General features: G+C 43.6%; 3 protein-coding genes across 3 annotated transcripts; 2 read left to right on the top strand and 1 right to left on the bottom strand.

The window, feature by feature from the left end:
* On the top strand, positions 1-13,479 carry atp2a1l (ATPase sarcoplasmic/endoplasmic reticulum Ca2+ transporting 1, like). The gene is made up of 23 exons (XM_083635580.1): positions 1-208; positions 1,392-1,409; positions 1,870-1,952; positions 3,372-3,476; positions 4,225-4,363; positions 5,736-5,821; positions 5,925-6,005; positions 6,153-6,450; positions 6,582-6,748; positions 6,907-6,995; positions 7,105-7,207; positions 7,340-7,471; positions 8,134-8,250; positions 8,370-8,588; positions 8,709-8,820; positions 9,086-9,309; positions 9,519-9,739; positions 9,922-10,124; positions 10,249-10,334; positions 10,431-10,564; positions 11,214-11,331; positions 12,443-12,560; positions 13,152-13,479. The coding sequence occupies exons 1-23, from the start codon at positions 91-93 to the stop codon at positions 13,169-13,171; spliced, it is 2,991 nt and encodes a 996-aa protein (XP_083491706.1). The 5' UTR covers positions 1-90; the 3' UTR covers positions 13,172-13,479.
* Positions 13,165-25,539, bottom strand: sult1st6 (sulfotransferase family 1, cytosolic sulfotransferase 6). Its single transcript, XM_083635597.1, has 8 exons — positions 25,345-25,539; positions 24,899-25,108; positions 24,547-24,675; positions 21,569-21,666; positions 16,146-16,272; positions 15,476-15,570; positions 14,499-14,679; positions 13,165-14,134 (listed from the first exon to the last, which is right to left on the bottom strand). Exons 2-8 carry the CDS (start codon positions 25,083-25,085, stop codon positions 14,022-14,024), a joined length of 930 nt encoding a protein of 309 aa, XP_083491723.1. The 5' UTR covers positions 25,086-25,108; positions 25,345-25,539; the 3' UTR covers positions 13,165-14,021.
* LOC310774888 (ectonucleoside triphosphate diphosphohydrolase 6-like) lies at positions 19,314-20,525 on the top strand (the record flags this gene model as incomplete). Its single annotated transcript, XM_083635000.1, has 1 exon — positions 19,314-20,525. One exon carries the CDS (start codon positions 19,314-19,316, stop codon positions 20,523-20,525), a length of 1,212 nt encoding a protein of 403 aa, XP_083491126.1.

Here is a 25,539-nt window from a genome sequence, read left to right as displayed (position 1 = left end):
GACTCCTGAATTGGAGGGTGCCACACTTTAAGGAAAGGGTGGTGGACCAAGGGTGAAAACTGCAGACAGCAACATCTCTATCCAGCAAGGATGGAGAACGCACACATGAAGGAGCCGGCAGAATGCCTGGCTCACTTCGGGGTGAACGAGACAAGTGGCCTCACTCCCGACCAATTCAAGAAGAACTTGGCCAAGTTTGGCTACAATGGTGAGAGTGTGGGCATGCAGGTTGGGGTGGGAGGACATGTGAAGGAAGAGTGAGACATAGTCACTGTTTGCTAACTATGACTGCCTAGAACACTTCATAATAATTATTCAGAATATTGCATAAAGTTGAATGCTTGTTGCTGAGCTAGTATCTGAAATAGCCGAGTGTTATCCTGCCTGATTGTAGTCAACAGCATTGGAGTTTTCAGAGATATCACACAGACGGGTTGTGATTTTGCATTGGATGCTTTTTTCGAGAGGAGTTGCAACAGCTGGTAGAAATACAGAGACACTGAGAAGCAGAGACTTTGAGGGCTTTGAAGAGCTATTTAAAGATAGCAAAAGAAGATGGCTGGAGAGCGAGAGAGACAGGTGATGGCTCAAGAACCTTCCTGGGTGATATATGGGGCGGGCGTTAACAGGAGAGGTGGGTAATTTTAGGCTGGGTAAAAAGGGGAGGTCCTTAGATGGCTTGTGGCTAAATGATCTGGAATACAGTTGCTAATCAATAGCCAATGGAATGGTAAATTACATACCAAAGACATTGTAATATGCTGCGATAGCTCAAAAGCTGCTGCATTTTTGTTATTTCCACACTGTTCTTTGCCTCACTGGCCTTTTGTGGGCATCAAACAATTTAGTTAGCTACCATTGACCATACTCATGTTACAAATACTAACATGTTATTTTGTTGTAAAGACAGAGAGAGGTCAGTACTGCTGTGTGTAGGTATTTGTGGAGTGACCAGCCTTTAGAGGAATTTTAATTTGGCCTAGACAGGTGAGAAACCAAGGGTCTGCAACATGGTCATGGCAATGAATACTTCAAATAAGTCAATACAATACAGTGGCTTTTTTAAGTTCATGTTTCTATACGTATGGCTTTAAGTTATCAAATATTAAGCACACAGGAACGTTCAATAATGTGGAAGAGATGGACCTTGTGTAACCAATAATCTGGTCGTCAGATTTATCATCTCATATTAAGGGGTTTAAATTACTGTTGAAAAACAATTTTAGGGAATGGAACCAAGAATGCTTTCTCCCATAATCTAATCTAATCTGATTTGAAAATGTTTATTGTTGTGTCATGCTGAACAGTGACCCTGTTTGCTAACCACCCCCCCCCCCCCATCTCTTTGCCCCCCTTCCTCTCCCACCCTCCACCTTTGTGTCCAACTCCAGAGTTGCCTGCTGAGGAGGGTAAGTGTTTATCCGGCCACAATGACAAAATGCATCCAAGAATTCAAACAGAAGATTGTTGCTAGCGGTCCCAGGGTACCTGCTTTACAAATACATCAAGCAGATGGGATAGCCATCATCCAGCACTCTAAACTGATCCTTGTCCTTAGCACAATCAATCTAATTAGGGAGGTCATAAAAACATGCATGCAACATTTTTATTGTGAAATGTCTGGCACAGTATTGCACACTCCCCATAGGCTAGCTTAATCCTACTTGTAATTGGACATCAACTATTCCTCTTGTCACAGAGACAGTTGATAAGTAATTATTTACTCATCTTTGGCAACAGAGATCATAGAGACAGATACAGTACTATAGGAATTTCCACACATGCAAATTTCAGCATTTCTTTTTTTATTAATTGTTATCCATTGACCTAAATGTAGTAACTTTCTCTGTGTCGCCCTCTCTCGCCCAGGTAAGAGCATCTGGGAGCTGATTGGTGAGCAGTTCGAGGACTTGCTTGTCAGGATTCTGCTGCTGGCTGCCTGCATCTCCTTTGTGAGTATTTTTTTTTGCTAGTATTGCCTTTTATCGTGACAGTGGTTTCTACATTGTCGGTGCTTATTCCTCTCATGATCATTTTAAACTTATAGTAGTAGGATTTGTTGTAACAAATCCCTTGGCATCCACAAGACACCCTCATTATGCGGGACCAGTTCTCCACTAAGTGTCATTATAGTGAAATTCCTATTTCACTTTTCTTTTCAATACCTACATGAAGAAACAACTTCCGCCCTCCTTTTACAATTCTTATTTACCAGAACAAGCTATTTTTTTCTTCTTTTGCCATAATCCTCTCTGACATTCTTGAGCGCCATCTTGAAACGGCCAATTCATTACAATTGACTTTTGACTTTAAAAGCCACCGTGCTGTAACAACCAAACACAAACTCATCAAATGGGCCCAGCATGGCAGTAGTTGATCATCGCTGTCTTGTCACTTTGTCAAACAGCTTGTTGCCCGCCCACCCCTCTGTGTTTTTGAGGAGGAGAATTTCGGAAGGGGGAGGTAGATTGAGAGGGCTTGTAGGTGGTGTTTTAAACCCTATCCCTAGCTTTCCACCCCTTCGGGCAGCTGTCATGATGGCCTTAGAAGGCGAATATTGAGGAGCGAGTGAGAGACGGGGGTCAGGGTAGTATAGGGGGGTTGAGGGGCAAGGGTTTATTTTAAGAAAGCTTCAAGCCAAGGAGAGAAACTGAATCCTTCGGGAAAGGTCAGGACTGAAGGAGGGAACGAGGAGCTTCCACAGAAAGATGTAGAGAGGGTTGAAGTGGATCGCAGCACAGAGTTATGGGACACTGAGATCAAATTAATAGGGATTATGTAATCACACTATGGCGTTCAAAGAATATTATCATATCAGTTATCAGAATAGCTGATCAGAGGTTGGACAACGGCATGAGAAAAACACATTGCAGAGAGCTGATACATTGTAATTGAAAAGACCTTCATAATCTAGCCCATAAGATGACCACAAATCGATCTTTTTCTTTTGTTTTTCCAGGTTATTTGATCATATCCAAACACTGTGTGGAAGTTGTTTGTATTGGTTTAGCACAAACAAAAGTGCAGAAGCACCTGTCACACACATAACTATAAATTACCTTTCATAACCTTGCCTCTTCACGACAACCTCGAAAATGGACCCTTTTACCATTATGTCATCACATTTCAGGTTTTGAAGCTGGAGGGATTCCTTTCATTATGGCACGATGTAAATATTTAGACCATGTTAATAGTCTAATCTGCATCCATAATACATACACACAGACATACAATAATAATTACACAGCGGTCCTTGGTAGCAATGTGTCAAGTTTCTTAGGGTTCAGTCAGTGTTGGAAACTTTGTGGGAACTCATTCTGTGCTAATGCTAGCACTAATTTGCTGTTAACCGCTCTGCTTCCTGACCCCAGGTGCTGGCCTGGTTTGAGGAAGGTGAGGAGACCGTCACCGCCTTTGTGGAACCCTTCGTCATTCTGCTTATCCTCATCGCTAACGCTGTTGTTGGAGTGTGGCAGGTCAGTGATGATGCCCTGCATGTTGTTGAGCAATGGGACATATCCATTGCAGGGGTGACAGAACAGGACACGGCTTAGAGTTACTGCCATGTTTTCCACCCAGAAGCAGTTGCTCAATGGGAACACTATCACGTTTAGAGCTTGAGCTCAAAATAGGCCGTGTCAGCTACTTTGGGGCTGTTGTAAAATGTAATCTTCCATTGAACACAGTCCTTCATTGATAATACAGCAAATATAGTACATTCTATGCAAATATCACAGCACATTATCAGCTCTTTACGATATGAATGAATGCTGTGGAGATAAACACAGTATGTTACAAAGTCATTATTGAGTACCACAGACACTGTGTATGGCCCTATACAAGTGTTATATAAATAGTATGGGGATTTTTCATTAGGGCAAATTAATTAAACATTTAATTACCATGACACTACCACGACCATACACTTACAGTAATGACTGTTTTGTTAGGGATTACAATTTTTACCAATCAGTGATTTTTTTTTTTTTATCATTCTATGACTTCAATTAATCTTTGTAGTCCCTATCTGTATAGTTGATGTTTCGTCTGGGTTTCTGTTTTGACTGCAGGTTTTGGATGACTCAGATTATGTGTGTCATGCCATTAGGCACTTGGCATTGCTGTCAGGCTTTAGCCAGTGAGGGGAACAGACCCTTTGTCATCATGCTTGAATGTGCTGTGTTGTACTGTCCATGCCAAGTATTTGTGTGTGTGTTGCCACAGGAGCGCAATGCTGAGGATGCCATCGAGGCTCTCAAGGAGTACGAGCCTGAGATGGGCAAGGTTTACCGTTCTGACAGAAAGAGTGTGCAGATTATCAAGGCCAGAGAAATTGTCCCTGGAGATATTGTGGAGGTGTCCGGTAAGAAATGTCAAGACTGTCCTCCCCCCTCTCGCTCTCTATTTATAATGGTTATTTCTTAAAAGCGGAACCCAATCACTCAATCTGATAGGTAAATGTTCAGTCAGGGTAGATGACTGACAACAATCAGTCAAGAAGTCAGTCAATAATATAGCCTTGGACTCACTCCACTCGTCTACAAATCAAAAACCCACTTTTGATAAGGTATATCTGATTGCGCAATAAAAACTCAATGTGCTATAACTGTTGCTGAATACTGCAATTTGCGCAATAATAAAATAATCCACACTGTTACGGATGTTCGTTTTACTAACTGGAACCTAATTATCTTACTTAATTACTCTTATTATAATTACTATTATTATTACTCACACTGCTGTATATAATCTAATATTATGTACCTCATATATCTAATTTCTTACTCAATGGTACTTTAATAAGCGTTGTAGGAGAAGGCACATATTTCTGACACTGTATTGTATATAGGCTACATAGTGTAAACTTCGGTTTTATTATTTTGTGGTCTATTCCTATTCTTCTTATAATGTCTCTATGTTTATAATTTTCCCTACCCAAGTGTGAGCAACTGTAGCATTACTCAATTTCCCTTCAGGGATCAATAAAGTTGTTCTGATTCTGATGCCTATTGGTAGCAAAAGAATGAAAAGATAGATGTGAATATCAGTGAAATCCACAAATCCTCTGGAAATTCAGAGAGTCTGTGCGTGAAGAAGGCAGACTGACGGGGAAGCCTCCTGTCTTTATAAAGCGACAAGAGGGAGGGAGAGTGGAGTAGCACTGCTGTGAAAACATGCTGAGTGAAGGAAAACAAAATCATGGGTATAAATACCCCCACTAGCACCTGCCACACTTCTTCTTCCCCTCTCTCCCATTGCCCAGTCCTGTTCATTGATCAATGTACGCCTGTTGCCCCCTCAGGCTGGCTGCTCTCATTTCAGACCCTCCCCCCCTCCCATTTGATTCATTCTGATTGCGCCAACTTGCAAGCATGTGCCAGTTGAGGCTCTGCCCCTCTTTGGAATCTTTGGATTATCTACAGGAAGTTAACTACTCCTCTGTGCATTTGACTCTAACATTGGGAATAATTTCTACTATTATTCGGAATGTTTGTGTTTTCAGAGATAAATGACCAGAATTGTACTATTTGCAGCTATTAGAATCACTTAGGTGTTATGGAGGTGCAACATTCTGATTTAGGAAGAAATAAGCCCTCAAATTGAAGTAGTCACAGTAGCTATGCTGGTTTTATGTTTATGTTCAATAATGTTTATGTATTTTATTATCATTGTTTTTTGTTTTTTTATGTATGTATTTTAATGATGGCATCTCTGTCTCTGTGTGATTCCCACAGTTGGTGACAAAGTCCCTGCTGACATCAGGCTTGTTTCCATCAAGTCCACCACCATCCGTGTTGACCAGTCCATCCTTACTGGTGAGGTTACTAGAAAGCGGAACTGTTTTAGGTCTGCCGATCGGTGTGTTTCCGTCCGCTGTCCATCGCCACATGTCAGATAACTTTCTGTTTTCCATCTCAGGTGAGTCCGTCAGTGTCATCAAGCACACTGACGCTGTCCCCGACCCCAGAGCCGTCAACCAGGACAAGAAGAACATGCTTTTCTCTGTAAGTGCCATACCACGATATTTTCTTCTGTCCTCCTTGTTTGCCGTTCTTGCCCTGCTTCATCGCTAGTTTCCTCACATTGCTCCACCCTTCCTGAAGTTGACCATTACCTGTTTTCTTATCCCGATCTACCTCTCTCATCCATAGGGCACCAACATCGCCGCTGGCAAGGCCATTGGTGTGGCTGTGGCTACCGGAGGCGGCACTGAGATTGGCAAGATCCGTGACCAGATGGCTGCCACCGAGCAGGAGAAGACCCCTCTGCAGGCCAAGATGGACGAGTTCGGCGAGCAGCTGTCCAAGGTTATCACCCTGATCTGTATTGCCGTCTGGGCCATCAACATTGGCCACTTCAACGACCCCGTTCATGGAGGCTCATGGATCCGTGGCGCCGTCTACTACTTCAAGATTGCTGTCGCCCTGGCTGTGGCTGCCATCCCTGAGGGTGAGGAGGGGGACATCCGAGAGATAGTGGATGGGCAGATAGATTAGGACAGTTCTGAATGTGTGTGCCGTCTCAATTTTCTCCTCCATTGCTGGTTCACTACACTCACAGTTTTCATCAATGTCTCTCAGGTCTGCCCGCTGTCATCACCACCTGCCTGGCCCTGGGCACCCGCCGTATGGCCAAGAAGAACGCTATTGTCAGGAGCCTGCCCTCCGTGGAGACCCTGGGCTGCACCTCCGTCATCTGCTCCGACAAGACTGGCACACTCACCACCAACCAGATGTGTGTGACCAAGGTGGGTACCCATTTTATACAAAAAGAAAACACATTGTATCCCTCATTGCATCATATAGGCAAATGTATATCCTCATATATGTGTGGCCTGTACATCTACAGATGTAAAGATCTGTACTTATGACACAATGGAAACATTATTTATTTCTTGCTCCAAAGATGTTCATCATCAAGAACGTTGATGGCAACCATGTTGACCTTGATGCTTTCGACATCTCTGGCTCCAAGTACACCCCTGAGGGCGAAGTGTATGTTTGATTTTAATACCGTGTATTATCATTCAAAGCCAATCTCAGGCATACATTGAAGTGCACTTTCCATCTTTCATTCATTTGCTATTCGCTCTCCATATTTCAGTTCCCAGGCAGGTGCCAAGACCAACTGCAGTGCATACGACGGCCTTGTTGAGCTTTCTACCATCTGCGCCCTGTGTAATGACTCCTCTCTGGACTACAATGAGGTAAAATCATTGTTTTGAAATTACTTTCTGAACAACAATGACATCCATCGTCTCATTCTTAATGTACAGTATATTTGCTAGAGCTCAGCCTCTTTACCGTTCACCATTTAACCCTGTCTTCCCTTTCTCCAGACCAAGAAGATCTATGAGAAGGTCGGTGAGGCTACTGAGACCGCCCTGAGCTGCCTGGTTGAGAAGATGAACGTGTTCAACAGCAACGTGAAGAATCTGAGCAAGATTGACAGAGCCAATGCTTGCTGCACTGTAAGATCCTTCTTACCATCTGCGACATAATTTATAGACGGTTTCAACTCGACAACTTAAACATTCTACATTTCCCCCAGCTTGCCATTCCTGTTGCAGTGTTTGCTAGTACAATGACAGGACATAAGCTAGGTTCCAAACTGTTCCCTAGCAACACAATTCTGTGAAAACCATCTATATAATTCTCATTATGTCCTGCTACACCTATACAACTAACACACCCTTATGTATCCTTAAACTGTAACCTTTAATGCATCTCATTGTGAGTCATTGAAAACTTCCAATTGAACGACTCAGAATTACATATTCAGAAAAAGTACTGTATGCAAGTTCCCAACACCACCCTACTCTTGTAGGAAATCACTTACACAAAGACATAACAAGCTTAGCATTTAGATACTACGAGTTGAAATGGTATCACCATTTAATAATATCAAACCAGCCGTGTGTGTGTGTGTGTGTGTGTGTGTGTGTGTGTGTGTGTGTGTGTGTGTGTGTGTGTGTGTGTGTGAGCGTGTGTGTGTGTGTGTGTGTGTGTGTGTGTGTGTGGGGGGGGGTGGCGGGGTGGCAAAGTGGTACAAGTTAAGAGACTCCAGCATGTAGCCAGGTTGCCTGTCTATCTGTCTGACGATTAACCATGTGATCTCTGTGTCTTCCAATAGGTTGTCAAGCAGCTGATGCAGAAGAAGTTCACCCTTGAGTTCTCCCGTGACAGGAAGTCCATGTCTGTGTACTGCACCCCTGCTAAGGGTGATGGTGGTGCCAAGATGTTTGTGAAGGTTAGTTCCCTCTCTCCTTCTCGGCACAATCTTTGGCCAGATACATACAGTTTGCCAAAAGTGCATATCATCGAGTTGCAACTTCAAACCATTCATTTCTTTAACCGTTTGTCCAACAGGGTGCCCCTGAGGGTGTGATTGATAGGTGCGCATACGTTCGTGTTGGCGCCACCCGTGTCCCCCTGACCAACGCCATTAAGGAGAAGATCCTGGCTGTGATCAAGGACTGGGGTTGCGGCATTGACACACTGCGTTGCCTGGCTCTGGCCACCCGTGACTCCCCCCTGAAGCCTGAGGAGATGGTCCTTGAGGATGCTACCAAGTTCGCTGACTACGAGGTGAGAACTAAAGATATCATGAAGTTGTTGGGAAATTGAATACACGCTATATGCATAGACTATAGGTAAAATTACATACGGTTTCCATGAGCCCATCCTCACCCCACTCTCTCTCCCCAGACTGACCTGACCTTCGTTGGCGTCGTTGGTATGCTGGATCCCCCTCGTAAGGAGGTCACTCCTGCCATTGAGCTGTGCAGAGCTGCTGGAATCCGTGTCATCATGATCACTGGTTAGTGTCCTTTTTGTACCTTTTGGGACATAATTTCTTATATCTGGCTGATGTGTATTGCCTAGATATTTGATGTATGTAATCTATCTGAGAAACAGAAAATATATTTTTTTAAATGTTCATTAAAACCCTTTAAATCTACATTTACAGCAATTGCATCTGCTCCTTTAGTCTTTGCCCTTGTAGTGTGAGATTTTCATTTTATACCATGAGAAATGGTTTCATCCATCTCACTGGCTACTCACTAAATGGCTGATTGTCTCAGGTGACAACAAGGGAACTGCCATTGCTATCTGCCGTCGTATTGGCATCTTCACTGTGGATGAGGATGTGACTGGCAAGGCCTACACCGGACGTGAATTCGACGACCTGCCCAGTGACGAGCAGGCCGATGCTGTGGTCAGGGCCTGCTGCTTCGCCCGTGTGGAGCCAGCCCACAAGTCCAAGATTGTTGAGTTCCTGCAGGCTCATGATGACATTACTGCCATGGTGAGGAGAACTCAACAGCATGTGATCAAATGTAAACTTGGCATACAGGTGTTACTTGTACGTTGCTCTGTCTTTTTGAAGTCTTTGTCAATAATTCCATCACTGCTTTTATGCCCAGTAGTGTTTCTTCACTAATTAACTGTTAGCTGTGCAAATGTGTAGTTAAAGAAGTCTGTGCTGAACCTACGCCTCCTCTCCTCCCAACCCAGACTGGTGATGGAGTGAACGATGCCCCCGCCCTGAAGAAGGCCGAGATTGGCATCGCCATGGGCTCTGGCACCGCCGTTGCCAAGTCTGCCTCTGAGATGGTCCTGGCTGACGACAACTTCTCTTCCATCGTGTCCGCTGTTGAGGAGGGCAGAGCTATCTACAACAACATGAAGCAGTTCATCCGCTACCTCATCTCCTCCAACGTTGGTGAGGTCGTCTGGTGAGTGGGCCCAGCTCTTCAAGCCAACAGTCATGAGGGTCTGAAGGGTAAAGGGTGGAATGGTTCCTCTGATCCACACCTAAGTCTGGTATCTTTCTCGATGTGTGGCTTTCCTTTGCCTTGGCTTTGTCTGTCTCTCTAACCTCTGTTCTAACCTCTGTTCTTCTTTTTCCATCTCACAGTATCTTCCTGACCGCTGCCCTGGGTCTGCCCGAAGCTCTGATCCCCGTCCAGCTGCTGTGGGTCAACCTGGTGACTGACGGTCTGCCCGCCACCGCCCTGGGCTTCAACCCCCCTGACCTGGAGATCATGGGCAAGCCCCCCCGTTCCGCCAAGGAGCCCCTCATCTCCGGCTGGTTGTTCTTCAGATACATGGCTATTGGTGGTAAGTAGGACTACAGATATTTTCTTTGTATTTTCTTTCAATCCCCTGTCTGTTAGGGTAGTTGTAGGGGAGCAACACAGAGAGTGACCGGCCTTACCGAGCAACTGTTTTCTTTCCTTGATAGGATATGTCGGTGCCGCGACCGTTGCTGGTGCTGTCTGGTGGTTCCTCTATGATGTAACTGGACCCGGAGTCACCTACTACCAGCTGGTATTTATCTCTCTCTCTCTCTCTCACACACACACACACACACACACACACACACACCTACACACACACATTAACGCCATCTCCCCTTCTGTACAGTCTCACTTCATGCAGTGCCACGCGGAGAACGAGGACTTCACCGGCATCGACTGTGAGACCTTTGAGGCTGAGGCCCCCATGACCATGGCCCTGTCCGTGCTGGTCACCATTGAGATGTGCAATGCCCTCAACAGGTACCAATTCAAATGGGCTGGGATCTGATTTTCTATGTAGTATTTTCTTAATGCCAATTAATCTTGGGTTACTTACACTACCAGTCAAAAGTTTGGACACACCTGATTCTATTCTATTTTTCATGATCCTAATGTCATTTTGATCTAAAGGCTGATGCTTATGCTTATGCTTGAACATTTTCTTACACAAATATAAATAGTGTAGATGTAGTTGATGCCTATGTATGGATTTCAAAGCACTATTTACACTTTACTGTGTTTGAGTTTTATTATGTGTGCTTCCCTCTATTGCACAACCAATTGCGCCACCATTGGGGACAAACAAAGTTCTTGAATCTTGAAAAGACAAAGGGCGGCTACTTTAAAGAATCTAAAATATAAGATTAGTTTTGATTTGTTTGTTTAACACTTTTTTGGTCGCTGCATAATTTCATTCGTGTTATTTCATAGTTTTGATGTCTTTGCCTTTATTCTAAAATGCGGGAAATAGTAAAAATCAGAGAAATGTGGTGTGTCCAAACTTTTGACTAGTAATGCATACAGAATTTTAAATTAAAATGACATCCGGCTTCTGCTTATGACAATACAGGAGACTCCTGTGATTACTTCTGACAACACTGACATTTTTCTCACTTTCTGCCCTGTCAAGCTTGTCTGAGAACCAGTCTCTGATCCGTATGCCCCCATGGAGCAACTTCTATCTGCTCGGCGCCATGCTCCTCTCCATGTCCCTCCACTTCATGATCATCTATGTTGAGCCACTGCCTGTAAGTCAGCCCACCAGCACTCTGCTGTCCTGCTTGTGCCCAAACATCTGTGACATGAGTACTGTGTGTGAATCAGAATAAGAAATACTTTATTGATCCCCGAGGGGAAATTCGGGGAAAGTAGGGGAAAATATAAGTGTAGAGAAATTATAAGAAGAATAGAAATAAGACATTAAGACAATACAAAAAAAACTATATGTAAGTCAAGGGACACATATGTGCATTATCATACAAAACTATATGTACAATGAATAAGAGAGAAATATGTAAGATACATAATACTATGATAGCAGTGTGAATCATCATCATCATCATCATATAATAATCCTAAGTTGCAGTTAGTAAATTGTACATCAGTAACAGTGTGGTTATTGCACATTGAATTATTGCACATATTGCAGTATTGAATAGTTATTGCATAGATCAGGGGTACATTATAAAATATGGGTTATGAGTTGCTGACAGGTGAAGTAAGTCTATTGACTCCGAATGTCTGACACCCTGAGGGAGGAGTTAACTGTTAAAGGCTTTGATGGCCACAGGCAGGAATGACCTCCTGTGGCCAGCACGTCATGGAGGTTGTGGGAGAGGTTTTCCAGGGTGACACGTAGCTTGAACAGCATCCTCCTCTCTGACACTGCTCCGCCACAACATCACTGGTCTTGCAGATCAGTTTGGTTGAGTCTGTTGGTGCCTAGTCTCTCCACAGACTCAAATATTACGTTGAATCGCTGTGCGACATACTACATACTGTAAATTAGTCTGTGCAACTTCGCAGCCCCAGCTGCTGTTTTGAGGCTGTTTTGAAGATTGAATGACTGACAGGTCGTAGCAGCACCAATGAGAGAGTGGTTCATTTTCAACAGCGTCACCCTGAACACCCTGAACAGAACACCCTCATGTTCTTAGCCCATTAGCCATGTTGTGTGTGTGTGTGTGTGTGTGTGTGTGTGTGTGTGTGTGTGTGTGTGTGTGTGTGTGTGTGTGTGTGTGTGTGTGTGTGTGTGTGTGTGTGTGCGCGCGTGCGTGCGTGCGTGTGCGTGTGTGTCTATAGTGGCTTTCCACTGTAGTTTCTCAGTAGTAATAATGACTCCTCTCTTCTGCTTCTCAGATGGTCTTCCATCTGACTCACCTGTCAACAGAACAGTGGTTGATGGTCTTGAAGCTTTCCTTCCCCGTCATCCTGATTGATGAGGTGCTGAAGTTCGTCGCCCGTAACTACATTGATGGTAAGTAGTAAAGTGCATTTACACACAATCACACAAGTTCACAAAACACACAGGCGGTAAAAAAAGAAAAAAGAAAAAAAAAGGCGTTATTCCGCTTCATTTGAGTTTTTTAATCTTTAGTATAATTTTAAGTTTGTGAGTGTAATCGGTTTATTAAAAATTGGTTAATAATTTCAGCACTCTTTTATAATTTACCCTATGCCATTTTGACATCCTCCTCATATTGCTATCTATCTATCTATCTATCTATCTATCTATATGTATATATCTCTATATCTGTCTATCTATCTATCTATCTATCTATCTATCTATCTATCTATCTATCTATCTATCTATCTATCTATCTGTCTATCTTTCTGTCTATCTATCTGTCTATCTATCCTCGGTCTTGCCTGTCTTCATTTTCCTGATCTCTTTACAACCTTACTACTCTCCATCCATCATTAACTGAATTACCGGCAGTGTGGGGGGTGCCACAAATTATGTCATGGTCTCCTTTTTAAGTGATAAAAATGACTGGAAATCTGACCAGATTTTGTTTCCAGCTTTGACAAGAAATTATCTCTCATTTGATCCTTTCTTCTTTTCTAGTTTCATCATTGAAAAAGTAGAGATGTAGAAGAGGAGGATCTTAAGCGGTGGAGTGAAGAAGGCAGTGGAGAAGAAAAAGAGGACGATCACAACCAAAGAGGGGAGCTCTAGTGAGCCAACCAATAGAAGAGAGGAAAAAAACACAGGAAAAGCCTCCAAAAAACAATAAAACACATCACAAAAATCTCAATAAAAAAAGAACCCCTGTAGAAGGATAGAGATTAAATTTAAGTGGAGGGAAGTATCCCTGCCAATAGAATATTCAAATATTTAAGATTTTATTCTAAGAAATAAAGTATGTATTAAAGTGATTTTTTTGTTAAACTTGGATATTCTCAACTGTTGTTTTTGTGTCCCCTGTCCATTTTCATATGATTGACTTTCCAGCTCATGACTCTTATTCTAGTCTTTGTTTCTCGTGTCTCGTGCGGGCGGCCTCGCTGCTTTTCGCTGAGTGCTGTACTGTGTGGTGTAGGGTTGCAAAATGACTTCATATGGGCAGAAAGCCACATGCCTGCCAGCTGCCAGCACTCTCATGCAGTCAGCGGACTCTGTTGGACCTCCCATGACATACATGGACATGTCCACTCACAACACTTTTGGTCTTACATCTCGTTTACCTGATAATAAGTTATAATAAAGTGATAATTACAAACTGTTGTATTTGTATTGTGTAGCACATCTTTATTGATCATTAAAAAAAAACTTAAATTGGATGACTTGCTCTGTATATTTCTACACACAGAAAGCTGTGATTACAGTGTTTTACATCCAAAGAGTGTTTCTGCCTTCCGAGTGCTGTGCTGCAGTGTCCACTTGTTGGTCTTTGGTTTGCAGAGTTGCACCAATTTGTAAAACCCAAAGTCCCGCTTAGATTCGGGTCCTGAATGGTATGTTGGCTGCCTTCATTTGCTTTTCATAATCTTCATCAAATATCTTTGATTGGTCAGGGGTGAAATGATTAGTCCAATCACCTACTTCACCTGAATGTGAAGAGAAAAGAAGACAATAAAACAATTTAGTTATAAGTACCAGCAAGCATGTAATTTGTATAGACGTGAATAACAGTAGCCTACTTTTATTTTCTGTTTACAAAAAAATCACTCACTGAGAAGAACACAGTTCTGTATATAAAAAGCCTTAGAAAGCAGAGGCAGTTCATCTAGAAACTGCTAGGGGGCGCCACAAGATTGTACAATGTGAGGAATATCATACAACTAACTGGTTTTGGAACATGACACACTGGTTTTGGCATAACCTCTGTCTGGCTCTTTATTAATTATTTGTATCCACACTTGTCAGAAGTGTTTATGGGATTGCTGAAAGCACAACAGCAGATGGAAGCACCTTTTCTCATGAAGGGAGAGATGGAATGATCAAAGATAGGCGCAGGGATGAAGGTGTAGTTGGCCATCGGGTTCTCCTTCATGATCTTGAAGGACGTGAGCTCCACAATGTGGCTGAGGACATCATCAGAGAGGGACAAGTCCAGGTAGCGCATGATGCGCTCCACTTCTCGCCGAGGATTCTGAAGAAATAAAGACGTGTGTGTGAGTGTGCATGAGAGAGAGGGGATAATAACAATAATAATAATCAACTTTATTTGTATAGCCCTTTTCTTAACAAAGTTACAAAGTGCTTCACACAAAGGGTGAAAAGCAATAAACAACAAACAATAATAACAATGCAGGAAACCGTAGAATAAAACAAAAGTCATACAGAGATAAAGGGTTCTCTAAAAAAAATAATGTTTTAAGAAGGGATTTAAAAGCAGTGACAGAATTACCAGAACTAATCTCAACAGGTAAGTCGTTCCAGAGTGTGGGGCCTCGGACTGCAAAGGCACGATTGCCCTTGGTCACCAGCCGGGTTCTAGGGACGGCCAGAAGGCCTCGATCAGCTGAGCTGAGAGGGTGCCCTGGCATTAGTAGATCTCTGATGTAGATAGGGGCCAGGTCGTGGAAGGCCTTGATGGTCAACAATCCAATTTTAAGATCAATACGAAAGGAAACAGGCCAATGCAAGGAGGCCAGAATTGGTGTAATATGCACACGTTTTTTTGAGCCAGTGATGAAGCCGCGGAAGCAGCAGCGTTTTGAACAAGCTGAAGGCGATGGAGGGAGCCGTGGGTAATACCTGTGTACTACACAGTGTGTAGAGAGCATTACAATACTCTAAGCAAGAGAAAACAAAAGCATAGACAACTCTCTGCACATCCTCTGAGGATTAACAGAATCAAATAATACACCCAAGTTCTCTTCATTGAGCTTCATGTTGCGTGCTCCAAGAGGGATAGGGCCGATTATGTTAAGAAACATCCTCACCTCCTTCATGTCTTCATAGAAGAGGTAAAGGATGTTCTTCTTCTCTCTCTCCTCCCAGTAACCCTTCACATGCTCATACCAGGAGCCCCAGGCCACTGCAGAAACAACATTCAAACTCTATCATTTCAACAACATCATCATTCCAGCTAACAGTTTGTGTCAAGTGTGACTATCAGCATGGAGTTGCCATCAAATAACTAACTGATTAACATGAATGATTGCATGAGTGGCTGGTTAGTTTAATTAAATATGATCACAAAAAGTTCTAACTACAAGTACACATTGAAATAACTGTCTAGTGCAGATCCATAGGACCATCCTCTCCTCCACTACACTTTACCCTGCAGCCTTGCAGGGTGTTGCTGTTGGGCACACTTTATAGCAGGATTATAAACGAATTTCGTCATGGCCATAGAGGTCACTTCAGTATCTTATGGGGAAAGACAGTGAGGGTGGGAAACTAACTTGTTCATCCACCGGCCACAGTGACTCTTGACTCTATTCCAAAAGTCACCTTTCGCTATAGTTTTACAGCCAAATATGTTTTTGTTTTTTTAATAGACAAGAACCTGATAGCAGTGGTTGGTTACCTGACAAAATGGCATTTTTGCCTTTGTGCAAACACTAAGCTGTTCCACTAGAGGTAAGATGATACTTAGGAATGACTTACATTCTCCTCGCATGAACTTGTGTATGTAGCTGTCCCAGGGCCCCGGCTCAGGCTGGCTCTTGTTCATACGGTCAAAGTGGTAGTAGCTCACCAGGTTGTCCTTGGCATTGCGTGCCACATAGATAGCCTTGACACATGACAACAATAATACAAAGAATGGCACATTTGATGAGGCACAGTTGTTGCCGGCATGCCTTTCACCTTGTATACCGTACCCAGACCTGAGTTTTATGTGTGTGTAGTGTGTAGTTATGTTTATAGTCATGATGTCGGGGGACTCAATATAGATAAATTGATTTATTCTATTATGCAAACCCAATAAGTTTTTAGCTCTTTTTGCAACTGCTGCGCCTGTTGCTTAATGCACTTTTTATACTTTTTTTTTAAAGTTTTGTTGTGATGCTTTTAAATGTCCATTTTATTTTCTTCTTTTCTTCTTTTATTTTCCTGTCATCCATTTTATGTGAAGCACTTTGAATTGCCTCTGTGTATGAAATGTGCTATACAAATAAACTTGACTTGACTTGACTATACTGTTCATTCAAAAGCAAGAGATGGGGAAAGTACACATTCCTTACTTAAGTAGAAGTACAGTTATTTGTGTAAAAAAAAAAGACTGGTAAAAGCAGTGATTCAACTTGTTTACTCAAGTACAAGTAAAAAAGTACAGGCTCTAGAATGTAATTAAGTATACAATTCAAAAGTATTTCTACCTGCTGTTTCTGTGCAAACTGACCCTCACCTCACGTCAGATAACTTGAATTTTCACGCGCTCAATTCTAGGGTGGGGGGGCGATGAACCATGCGAGCAGAGGGACACACAGCTCTCCAATTACAGTAGTAGGATTGGCTACACCCAGTCACTGAAGAACTAAATCTAGGAAATGAAAAAATAAACTGAGTCCTTCAAGTCAGTTTTGGTAGAGCATGAAGTTCATCACTTGGTTTAGTGGTGGGGAGTCAACTTGGGGAGGCATTATGAAAAGAATGTAAGTTTTTAGGCCTTCACACACACACAGTGACATTGTGACATCAGGAGGCCTTCACACTCACAGACAATGTTTATTTGTGACACCACAATGGTTCAATGTGGTGTCTCTTATTTTATTTTAGGCTTATATTTATTGATTATTCAATGTGCCCTATTTCCCCATATTATCCTCCCCCCTGTGTGGCAGGCACACCCACGCGTTACCCGCAGACTCTGACAAGTGCTTGATGCACTCATACTGTTATACACTTACACACATCCAGGCATACACACAACAGTGCACATTTTATCACAGTCATCTCAAGGACCGCAATGGAAATAAGCTGTTAGCTTTATTGCGTTTTTTTTATCCTTTTGATAATGGTGGGCCTGTGTATGTATATATGTATATACTGTTTGTTCATTATCAATAAAGAACTCAATCAATCAATCAAATGTTTGTGATCATTTATGACTGAATATCACTGATGATGTCACAATGTCATCGGCGACTGCATAACTGCATAAGTCCTCACTGAATCAATGTGTATATATATATATATATATGTGTGTGTGTGTGTGTTCAGTCAGGACCACTTTAGTCAAAAGCACAAGACCACTTAGATCCATTTAAAGCTTTTATTAGCATGAGTTATATTTGGCGGTATGGCTCTGTTCTGGAGGCTCCCTGCCCTTCCATGCACATACATGGAAAGCCTAAGGCAGGGAGAGCGGCAGCAGCAGATTCTGGGAGCTCCTTGCCCCTCCATGAGGAATAGCCTTAAGGCAAGGAGAGCAACAAAAGACCCCCAGGTACAGAACAGAGCAAGCAACAATGACAACAGAAATGACATTGTTTTAAGTCAGACACAGCATGAAAGGAGGAGATGGGGAGGAGGTGGGTTGCAAACAGCTTGCAGATGAAGCAGCCATCTTAGGCAGCAGACTGGAGCAGAATTAAAGAGGGCGCCCTGTTTGAGTTGAGCCAATTGAATGCATCAGCTAAGCAGTCAGCTGATGTGGGCTGGGTTTGAGATCAGCTCCTAATCAGCTGTGGGCTGGGGTTAAGCTGGGCTTGACATCCGTGGCCTGCCTGAACTACTGCTGTGCTCCATTTATGTCCTTCCAATCAAGGAAGTTTGAAACCCTCATTAGTGTTTTGCTTGCACCTGTGTTTACCCTGCCTTTTCGACACAAAATGGCCCCTGTGAGAAGGGTCTATTGTAATCACAGTTGAGCAAATGTGCGCATGTGCAACTGTGCGCCATCGACTCTCCAAGTATTCAGAGTTGCTCAAGTGACATCATTCATGACATCACAACTGCCCAAGTGACATCACAGCTGAGCAAATTCACAGTTGGGCACCCACCTACTTAGCCAATAGACCACTACCACCTCACTGATGATGTCACTTTTGTGACTGACACACCCAGACACCGCCCACTTAGCCAATTTTTTTAACTACTAAAAGAGAAGATCACAGTTGTTCGAGTCACATCACAGTTGCGCAATTGCAAATGCGTTTAACACACACACACACACACACACACACACACACACACACACACACACACACACACACACACACACAGAGACACACAGACAGAAACACACCCACTTAGCCAATTTTAACTAAAAAAGATAATGATTCAAGCCAGAGCCCTGAAAAGTGCTTTGTCAAATTTTGGATGCAATCGGAGCAACGTTGCGTCTTGCTACTAATGTGATGTCACCAGTGATCAATTGATGTCTATAACATCAATTGTGATGTCATTAGTGATGTCATGTCACAATGTCGTTACACAAGCTATCGAGCGTGAGCTGTGTTTGGTCTATGTAAGATGATGCCACAACAGCATGAGCTGCGATTAGTCAAACTAAATTGGAGGCGATTGGAGCAACGGCACGCCTTGCAACTCTGGATGGACGGACACACGGACACTCCTCCAATTATTGTAGAAGACTAGGCAAAACCTAGTATATGCCAGGCAGCATTTGTACAATTGTGAGTCAGTCAGCTTCAGACAGTGCAAGATTTAGGCCAGCAGCCAGCTCCCTCGCATAAATCACTGATGATGTCATACAGTTCTAGACGGCTAGATCATTTATGGCCTCACATCACCTTTACCTGATCAGTGGTGATGAATAAGTCAAAGTTCTCCAGTGTGTTGCTCTTGGCATTTTTCCTCCTTGCCTACATGTACACGTACCTGATGTTTGTGACCAGACAGAGCCTCGGGCCGGCGCCCAGTGGTCGCTTCCACTACGGCATCATGTTCGACGCTGGGAGCACCGGGACCAGGATCCATGTCTTCAAGTTCCAGCTGGAGCACAACAAAGCTCCTAAACTGGTCCACGTCACATACAAAGCCATAAAACCTGGTCTGTCCGCCTACAGCGATGAACCAGATAAGTGTACTGCAGGGCTGGTGAAGCTGCTGGCGGTGGCCCAGGAACAAGTCCCAGCCCCTCTCTGGAACCACACACCCCTGGTCCTGAAGGCGACCGCCGGATTGCGCCTGCTGCCCGGGGACAAGGCCACACACCTGCTGGACCGGGTGCGGGCAGTGTTCCTGGACTCTCCCTTTCAATCCAGAGAGGACAGTGTTTCCATCATGGATGGAGATGATGAAGGTGTTTTTGCTTGGCTCACCGTCAACTTCCTCACTGGTGGTCTTCGTGGTGCTGACTTGCCCACAGTGGGGATCTTGGATTTGGGAGGCGGGTCGACACAGATCACCTTCCGTCCTCAGGATGGGAAAACCATCCAGAATTCATCCTTTGACTACATCAGCTCCTTCCGGATGTTCAACAACACACACACTCTGTACTCCCACAGTTACCTAGGTATGGGTCTGATGTCGGCGAGGTTGGCGGTCCTGGGCGCCGTCGAGGAGCAGAGACCAGTAGGGGGCAGCAGTGAGCTGGTCAGTCCTTGTCTGGCTCCAGAGTTTTCCGGCCAGTGGGAACACGCCACCGTCGTCTATACTGTGAAGGGACAGAAGGCAGGGGAGCCGGTGTATGAGTCGTGCCTGAGCAAAGTGGAGAAGGTTCTGAATAGGAAGGTGAGGAAAGCAGTGGCGGCCGAGCACATGGACTTCTACGCCTTCTCCTACTACTATGACAACGCTGTGGTCCTGGGCGCAATCAAGGAGAAGACCGGAGGCTCCATCAAAGTGTCTGACTACATCCAAGCTGCCAAGAGAGTGTGCAGCGGCCTGTCCGTGGCTCCGATGGAGAATCCCTTCCTCTGCCTGGACCTGACCTACATCTCTGTGCTGCTGCACAAACTCGGCTTCCCCTCACACAAAGAGTTGAAGTTAGCAAGGACCATCAACGAGGTGGAGACCAGCTGGGCTCTGGGAGCCACTTTCCATTACATCACAGAGTCTCTGCACAGCACACACTGAACCAAGGCTCATCTCAGATCATGGTGCTGGATGATCAGTCCGGTCTGGCTGACAGACAGCATGTGTCAGAATGCTGAGAGAAAACAGGGCTTCCAGCTTTGTGAATATGTGAAGTGTGTGTTGCACATTATGAAATCATAACATAACATTATGACTGATGACATCACTCACTGATGACATCACTATCGCTCGATTTACATCACTGATGACATAATCTATGACATCATCAGTGACTTATGACATCACTATGGTAGTGACCTGGCCACTAGACTGAGCCATCTAGAACATCTAGTGAATTATGACCTTTTCACTGTCTGTGACATCGTCAGTGATTTAAGACCTCATCGGCCACACCTTATTATTAGACTGTTTCTTCTTTTGGATGTGCGTACCCTACACGCTTTGTACAGAGACACATTCAACCATTAAACAAGCGTGAATTCGCAATAGCTGCGACCAGTTATGCTATGTCAGTCAGAGAGTGACGTCCACTCCACTTCATTGTGATGTCATCCACTCCATTGACATTGATTTTGTGGACCAACATTTTTTGTGGACCGACCAATCAACCAACCAACCAACTTATAGAGATGGACCATGAGTGTTCACAGCTAAAAAGGGAAGGACAACCCACACTGGACCAACATCCATGTAGAAAATATGGCCTCCATCGCTGATATGATGAAATAGAAAATCACGCACTTCGTGCTCTCAATAAACCATGAGTGCACTTATTTTTTTGTGGGGTAGAGGGGGACAAAACTCATGCCAACCGGAGTCACCTGAGCCATTGTGACATCATCATGTCACAATGTCTATGTGAGAGTGTGAAGGCGTAAAATACGCAAAATATTGCTGTAGCGCCCTTTTTTTCCTTCAGTTTTCCCCCACACCAGAAGTAAAAATAAATAGTAAAGTACAGATCCCTGAAAATCCTATACCAGCAGTAACAAAGTATTTGTACTTAGTTACTTCCCGTCTCTGAAAAGCAATACAATTGAGAATGAATGCACATTTTAATTTGAATCCCTCAGACATCTTACCTTGCATTTGTTTTCCCAAAATCCAGGTGGTACCAGCTGAAAAGGAAGATGTGTCTTGATCACTCTTGGGGGATCCATTTGCTTCAGAAGATCAAGACCTGAAATACACATTTGGGGGAAAAGGTTATGACATATTGAAAGGGCTGAAAAACACAATTCTGTTTATGAGGTCCAGTTGTCACCGCCCCCACCACCACTCTTCAAATTATACACACCACAGTCATTTTGCTGTTATTTAACTCGTCGCTTTGTTGGGGTGTTATGCTAATTCAAAGTCCATGTTATCCCATAATAAAATTGCCTACATGGGCCGCGCGTACAGTGCCGAATTTTGTGCTATTCGGCATTTGGAGCCAGCAGTGTGCAGACTTTTTTCTCTTTTGTGCCATTTTCATGATTTTCTTAAAGATTAACATTTACCTGAGAGTTGGGTAACACCTATCTGACAATCGGAAGGAACCTGATTCACCAGCATTTATGTAACATGAGTTGGAGCTTGTTCTCCTGCTATTTATGTTGAATTAGCCTTGCTTCAATCAAACTGGCAGGGACACTGGAAGTAGAGGTCCTGAGGGGTCTGCAGCACCCCCTGCTGGTGGGGGGCTGTAACTGCAAGTCTAAAAGGGTACTCCTTGAGGACGCCGGCATCCGCAGCCGACATTACTGTCTTTCTGTGCTTGAGTATTCAGAAGCAGATCTGTCCATGTATGTATGTATGTATGTATGTATGTATGTATGTATGTATGTATGTATGTATGTATTGTGTACACATGACAACTATGGTAAGGGGAGGGGGGAGACATTATATACACTTGTATATCATCATAATCATGTGTTTTCATGTGACCACTCCAGCTAATCAGTGATGTAATTTTATGCACATCCAACCTGTTTTTAGGCCAGTAGGCTGTACCACAAATGTTGTATAAGAATATCCAGGATCTGTCCCTTGATCTGGTTTGGCTAAACCATATAATTGCCATCTAGCTGGATTCTAGTTAAGTCATACTACGAAAGTAGTTCGCCACTCGTTAAGTGGAACCAGGTTTTTCTAATCAAGCTGAGAGCTCATGCACATGAAAATGCCCGTGCACAGGAGCTCGTGCCCGCAAAAGAGGCGTGGTTTTTAACAACTGCCAATCACAATGCAATATGGACTGCTCCAGCTTCTGCAGTGCCAGACTCATTCACACTCGCTCCTCATTCATTCATTTGTTCGCGAATGACTGTCTAAAGTTACCACTTTTATTCACATCAGTCATTTCTTTGATGCGCGGTTTCTGCCTCCACATAGGCTATCTACAGCCGCTCAATTCACCTTCTCAATAAACTCAATATAACCTGCATGTCTATTTCCAAAATCCATAGGCGTTTTAGACCATTTAGGCTCAATGAATAATAATGATCTCATGATGTGTTTGGTCGCACTGATGGAATAATTCCTATAGGCTAATAGGTTATCAATAAAAAAAATAATGATATTAAAATTAAAAAAGGCTGCTGAACTGAATCGACATGGTACACTGCAGGCATAGATTTCATTTCTAAAAAATTGCCTATTTTGTGGTCACATATAGGCTATTGGCAGCAGAGTCGCATATCTCCATATTTCATACAATGACTATGCTGGAAATAATATTAAGTTCAATCACATCATACAGGCCAAAAGCAACACAGTTGCAGCTGCAAAATGCAGGAGTAGCCTAGATATGAATCATCTGTGTGCAGGCGATCCCATATTAAATTGCTTAGATAGTAGTAGGCTATTCTGACATGTATGACCATGTCCAACCCAACGTCAGCCTCAGCTCCATTGCGCACACGGCACCGTGCGCTTTGGAGACGTTTATGTAACCTTTTTATGCCGGTTTAGTGATATTTCTCCACTCACCATTCAGCTGCAATCGATCGGCAGGGTCAAACAACGTGTATACTTGAGAGCACAAAAATTAATATATAAAAACATATTCCAAAGTGGTAAGTAGGGCTTAATTTAAATGTAGCCTGCAACAAGTGCAAGGCTAATCAGTCCTCGATTAATTCAACAGGCGCCATTTTTTTTCTTTTTCTTTTCTTTTGAATGCAATGTATTTTTCATATGGGGACCATATGAATGGTGACTCGCTCTTTCCAGAGAGCTGATTGGTAAGCAGGTGGGTCTTTCATGGGTTTTGATCTTATCCTCTGAACTTAACCTGCTACAAAGCAGGTTAGCCGTAGAGCATAAGTTGCTATGGTGATCTATCTCGGGAAGAAGTTAACTAGAGTCGTGGTACGGCAAACCTAGGGTTAAACCGGAAGTTACCTCGCTAAGCCACTAATCTTGCTTCGTGGTACACCCCACAGGTGCTCTATACAAAAACAAAACAAAAACAGCAGCTGAGTTCAATGTGTTGTCATAGTCCTCTTGCCATCTGTCATTCAGTCGTTTGCCTGATGGAGACCCAGTATGGTTGAAATGTTACTTTGTCTGTAGTCAATAAATATTGGGAGCTACTCCGGTGTGCGTATCCCACTCCAGTACCTGTTTTGGTTTGGATGTATTTATACTTCCAGGGGTGGAAACTCAGTGGAGGCGATTTCTCTGTGGCGCTGAAGTGTCATTACTTTGACACTGGCTTTGGCACTGAGAGGAATGTTCATGGGTTTTGACCCTGATTAAGACGGAGGAAATGGCCTGTTATGAAAACATTCCTGCAGGAGTTGGATTTGTGAGTCCTGACATGACACAGTCAGGCCGAGCTGGAGGATGCATTTGGGTTGAGAGGCAGAAAATAAAATCTTTGAAGTCTCAATACACAGTAGTGACATGAGTTTGAACTGGATATCCTGGAGGGAAGGTATTGGGTGGATTGAGGTGCAGTGGGAACAGCTCAACTCAAATATTAACTCCAATGAACTCAGGTCTATCACCCTCATAGACTGTTGTACATAATCAAAAGCAAGTACAAACGTATACGGTAGACAGACATATTTACCTGAAGGGATCGGCGATGGGGAGACGATCTCTAGGAAAGGAATGCGGATGGCCGTGGGAGCTCGCTTGCAAATCTCAGCATCTCCGTTGTGAAGAAGCAGGTCTACTATCTCCTGCGTCCATGTGGTCCCTTAGGTATGACCAAAACATGGAAAAACACTGAACTGCAATGAATGGGCTACTTCCCATGTACTGAATCCCACCAGCTTGGGAAGGTGTCCCATCTAGCGCCTTCACCCATCACTTCATCAATTTAACAGAAATAAGAAGACTAAATGGCCTATAGTCTACAACAGATAGGTTATATAGAGAAATAAATACCCTACATCTAAATGGAGTAAAAGTCTTGGTACCTGCTTTGGGGTAGGTGGCGATGAGGAGGTCAGTGGGGTCAGGACGGAAAGCCCAGATGGAGTCCCAGCTGTTGGCGATGTGGTTCATGAGAGGCACCCCTCTGATGGGAATCACGGGGAAGCGATAGATGGAGGCGCCAGCCTTCACGATGGACTCGGAGTAGGACAACACCTCCTCCTCTGACATGACTGATGCTGTCAAGAGCCGACCTGAGGAAATCGGGAGCCAGAGATCAAAAGTTGTCCGTGGAGTGGCTGTCCTCCTGCCCTCAGCTGCTCTTGTCTCCGTTGGCTTTGGTCCTTTTCTCAAATGTATTTGCTCTCTCACACCTTCAATTGAATCCTTATGCAAACCTCGTCCTTCCCTCCCCCCATGCAAACCTTTCAGGTCTACACCAACTGTGTAAACATCCAGTTTTTCATTATCTTTCTGTAGCTCTCTTTACCTTTGTCCTTTTGCAAATAGCAAAAAGTATTTTGAATCTGTCTTGCAGCTCGTCTGGATTCCTTGGTTTTTTTTCAGCCTTGGACTCTCGATTCTCCTCTCCAAACTCTGCAACCCCGGTCTCAGAGAGATTTACTGAAAGGATCTCTCACCAAGTTATTTCTGAAGACAATCCCTGCTGAACTCCCGGTTGAAG

This window comes from Poromitra crassiceps (genome assembly GCF_964638095.1).
Source record: "Poromitra crassiceps genome assembly, chromosome: 4".
Lineage (NCBI taxonomy): Eukaryota > Metazoa > Chordata > Actinopteri > Beryciformes > Melamphaidae > Poromitra > Poromitra crassiceps.
Note: the sequence above shows the minus strand (reverse complement) of the source record. Positions and strands in the feature narration are given on the sequence as shown.

Excerpts from the sequence above, each read along its gene's own strand:
- atp2a1l (XM_083635580.1), top strand. The coding sequence starts at position 91 with ATGGAGAACGCACACATGAAGGAGCCGGCAGAATGCCTGGCTCACTTC. Across the intron at positions 4,364-5,735 it reads AGATATTGTGGAGGTGTCCG|TTGGTGACAAAGTCCCTGCT; the intron begins GTAAGAAATGTC and ends TGATTCCCACAG. Across the intron at positions 9,740-9,921 it reads AACGTTGGTGAGGTCGTCTG|TATCTTCCTGACCGCTGCCC; the intron begins GTGAGTGGGCCC and ends TCCATCTCACAG.
- sult1st6 (XM_083635597.1), bottom strand. The coding sequence starts at position 25,085 with ATGTCAGAGGAGGAGGTGTTGTCCTACTCCGAGTCCATCGTGAAGGCT. Across the intron at positions 16,273-21,568 it reads TTTGGGAAAACAAATGCAAG|GCTATCTATGTGGCACGCAA; the intron begins GTAAGATGTCTG and ends TCATGTGTCAAG. Across the intron at positions 14,680-15,475 it reads TCTATGAAGACATGAAGGAG|AATCCTCGGCGAGAAGTGGA; the intron begins GTGAGGATGTTT and ends TTATTTCTTCAG.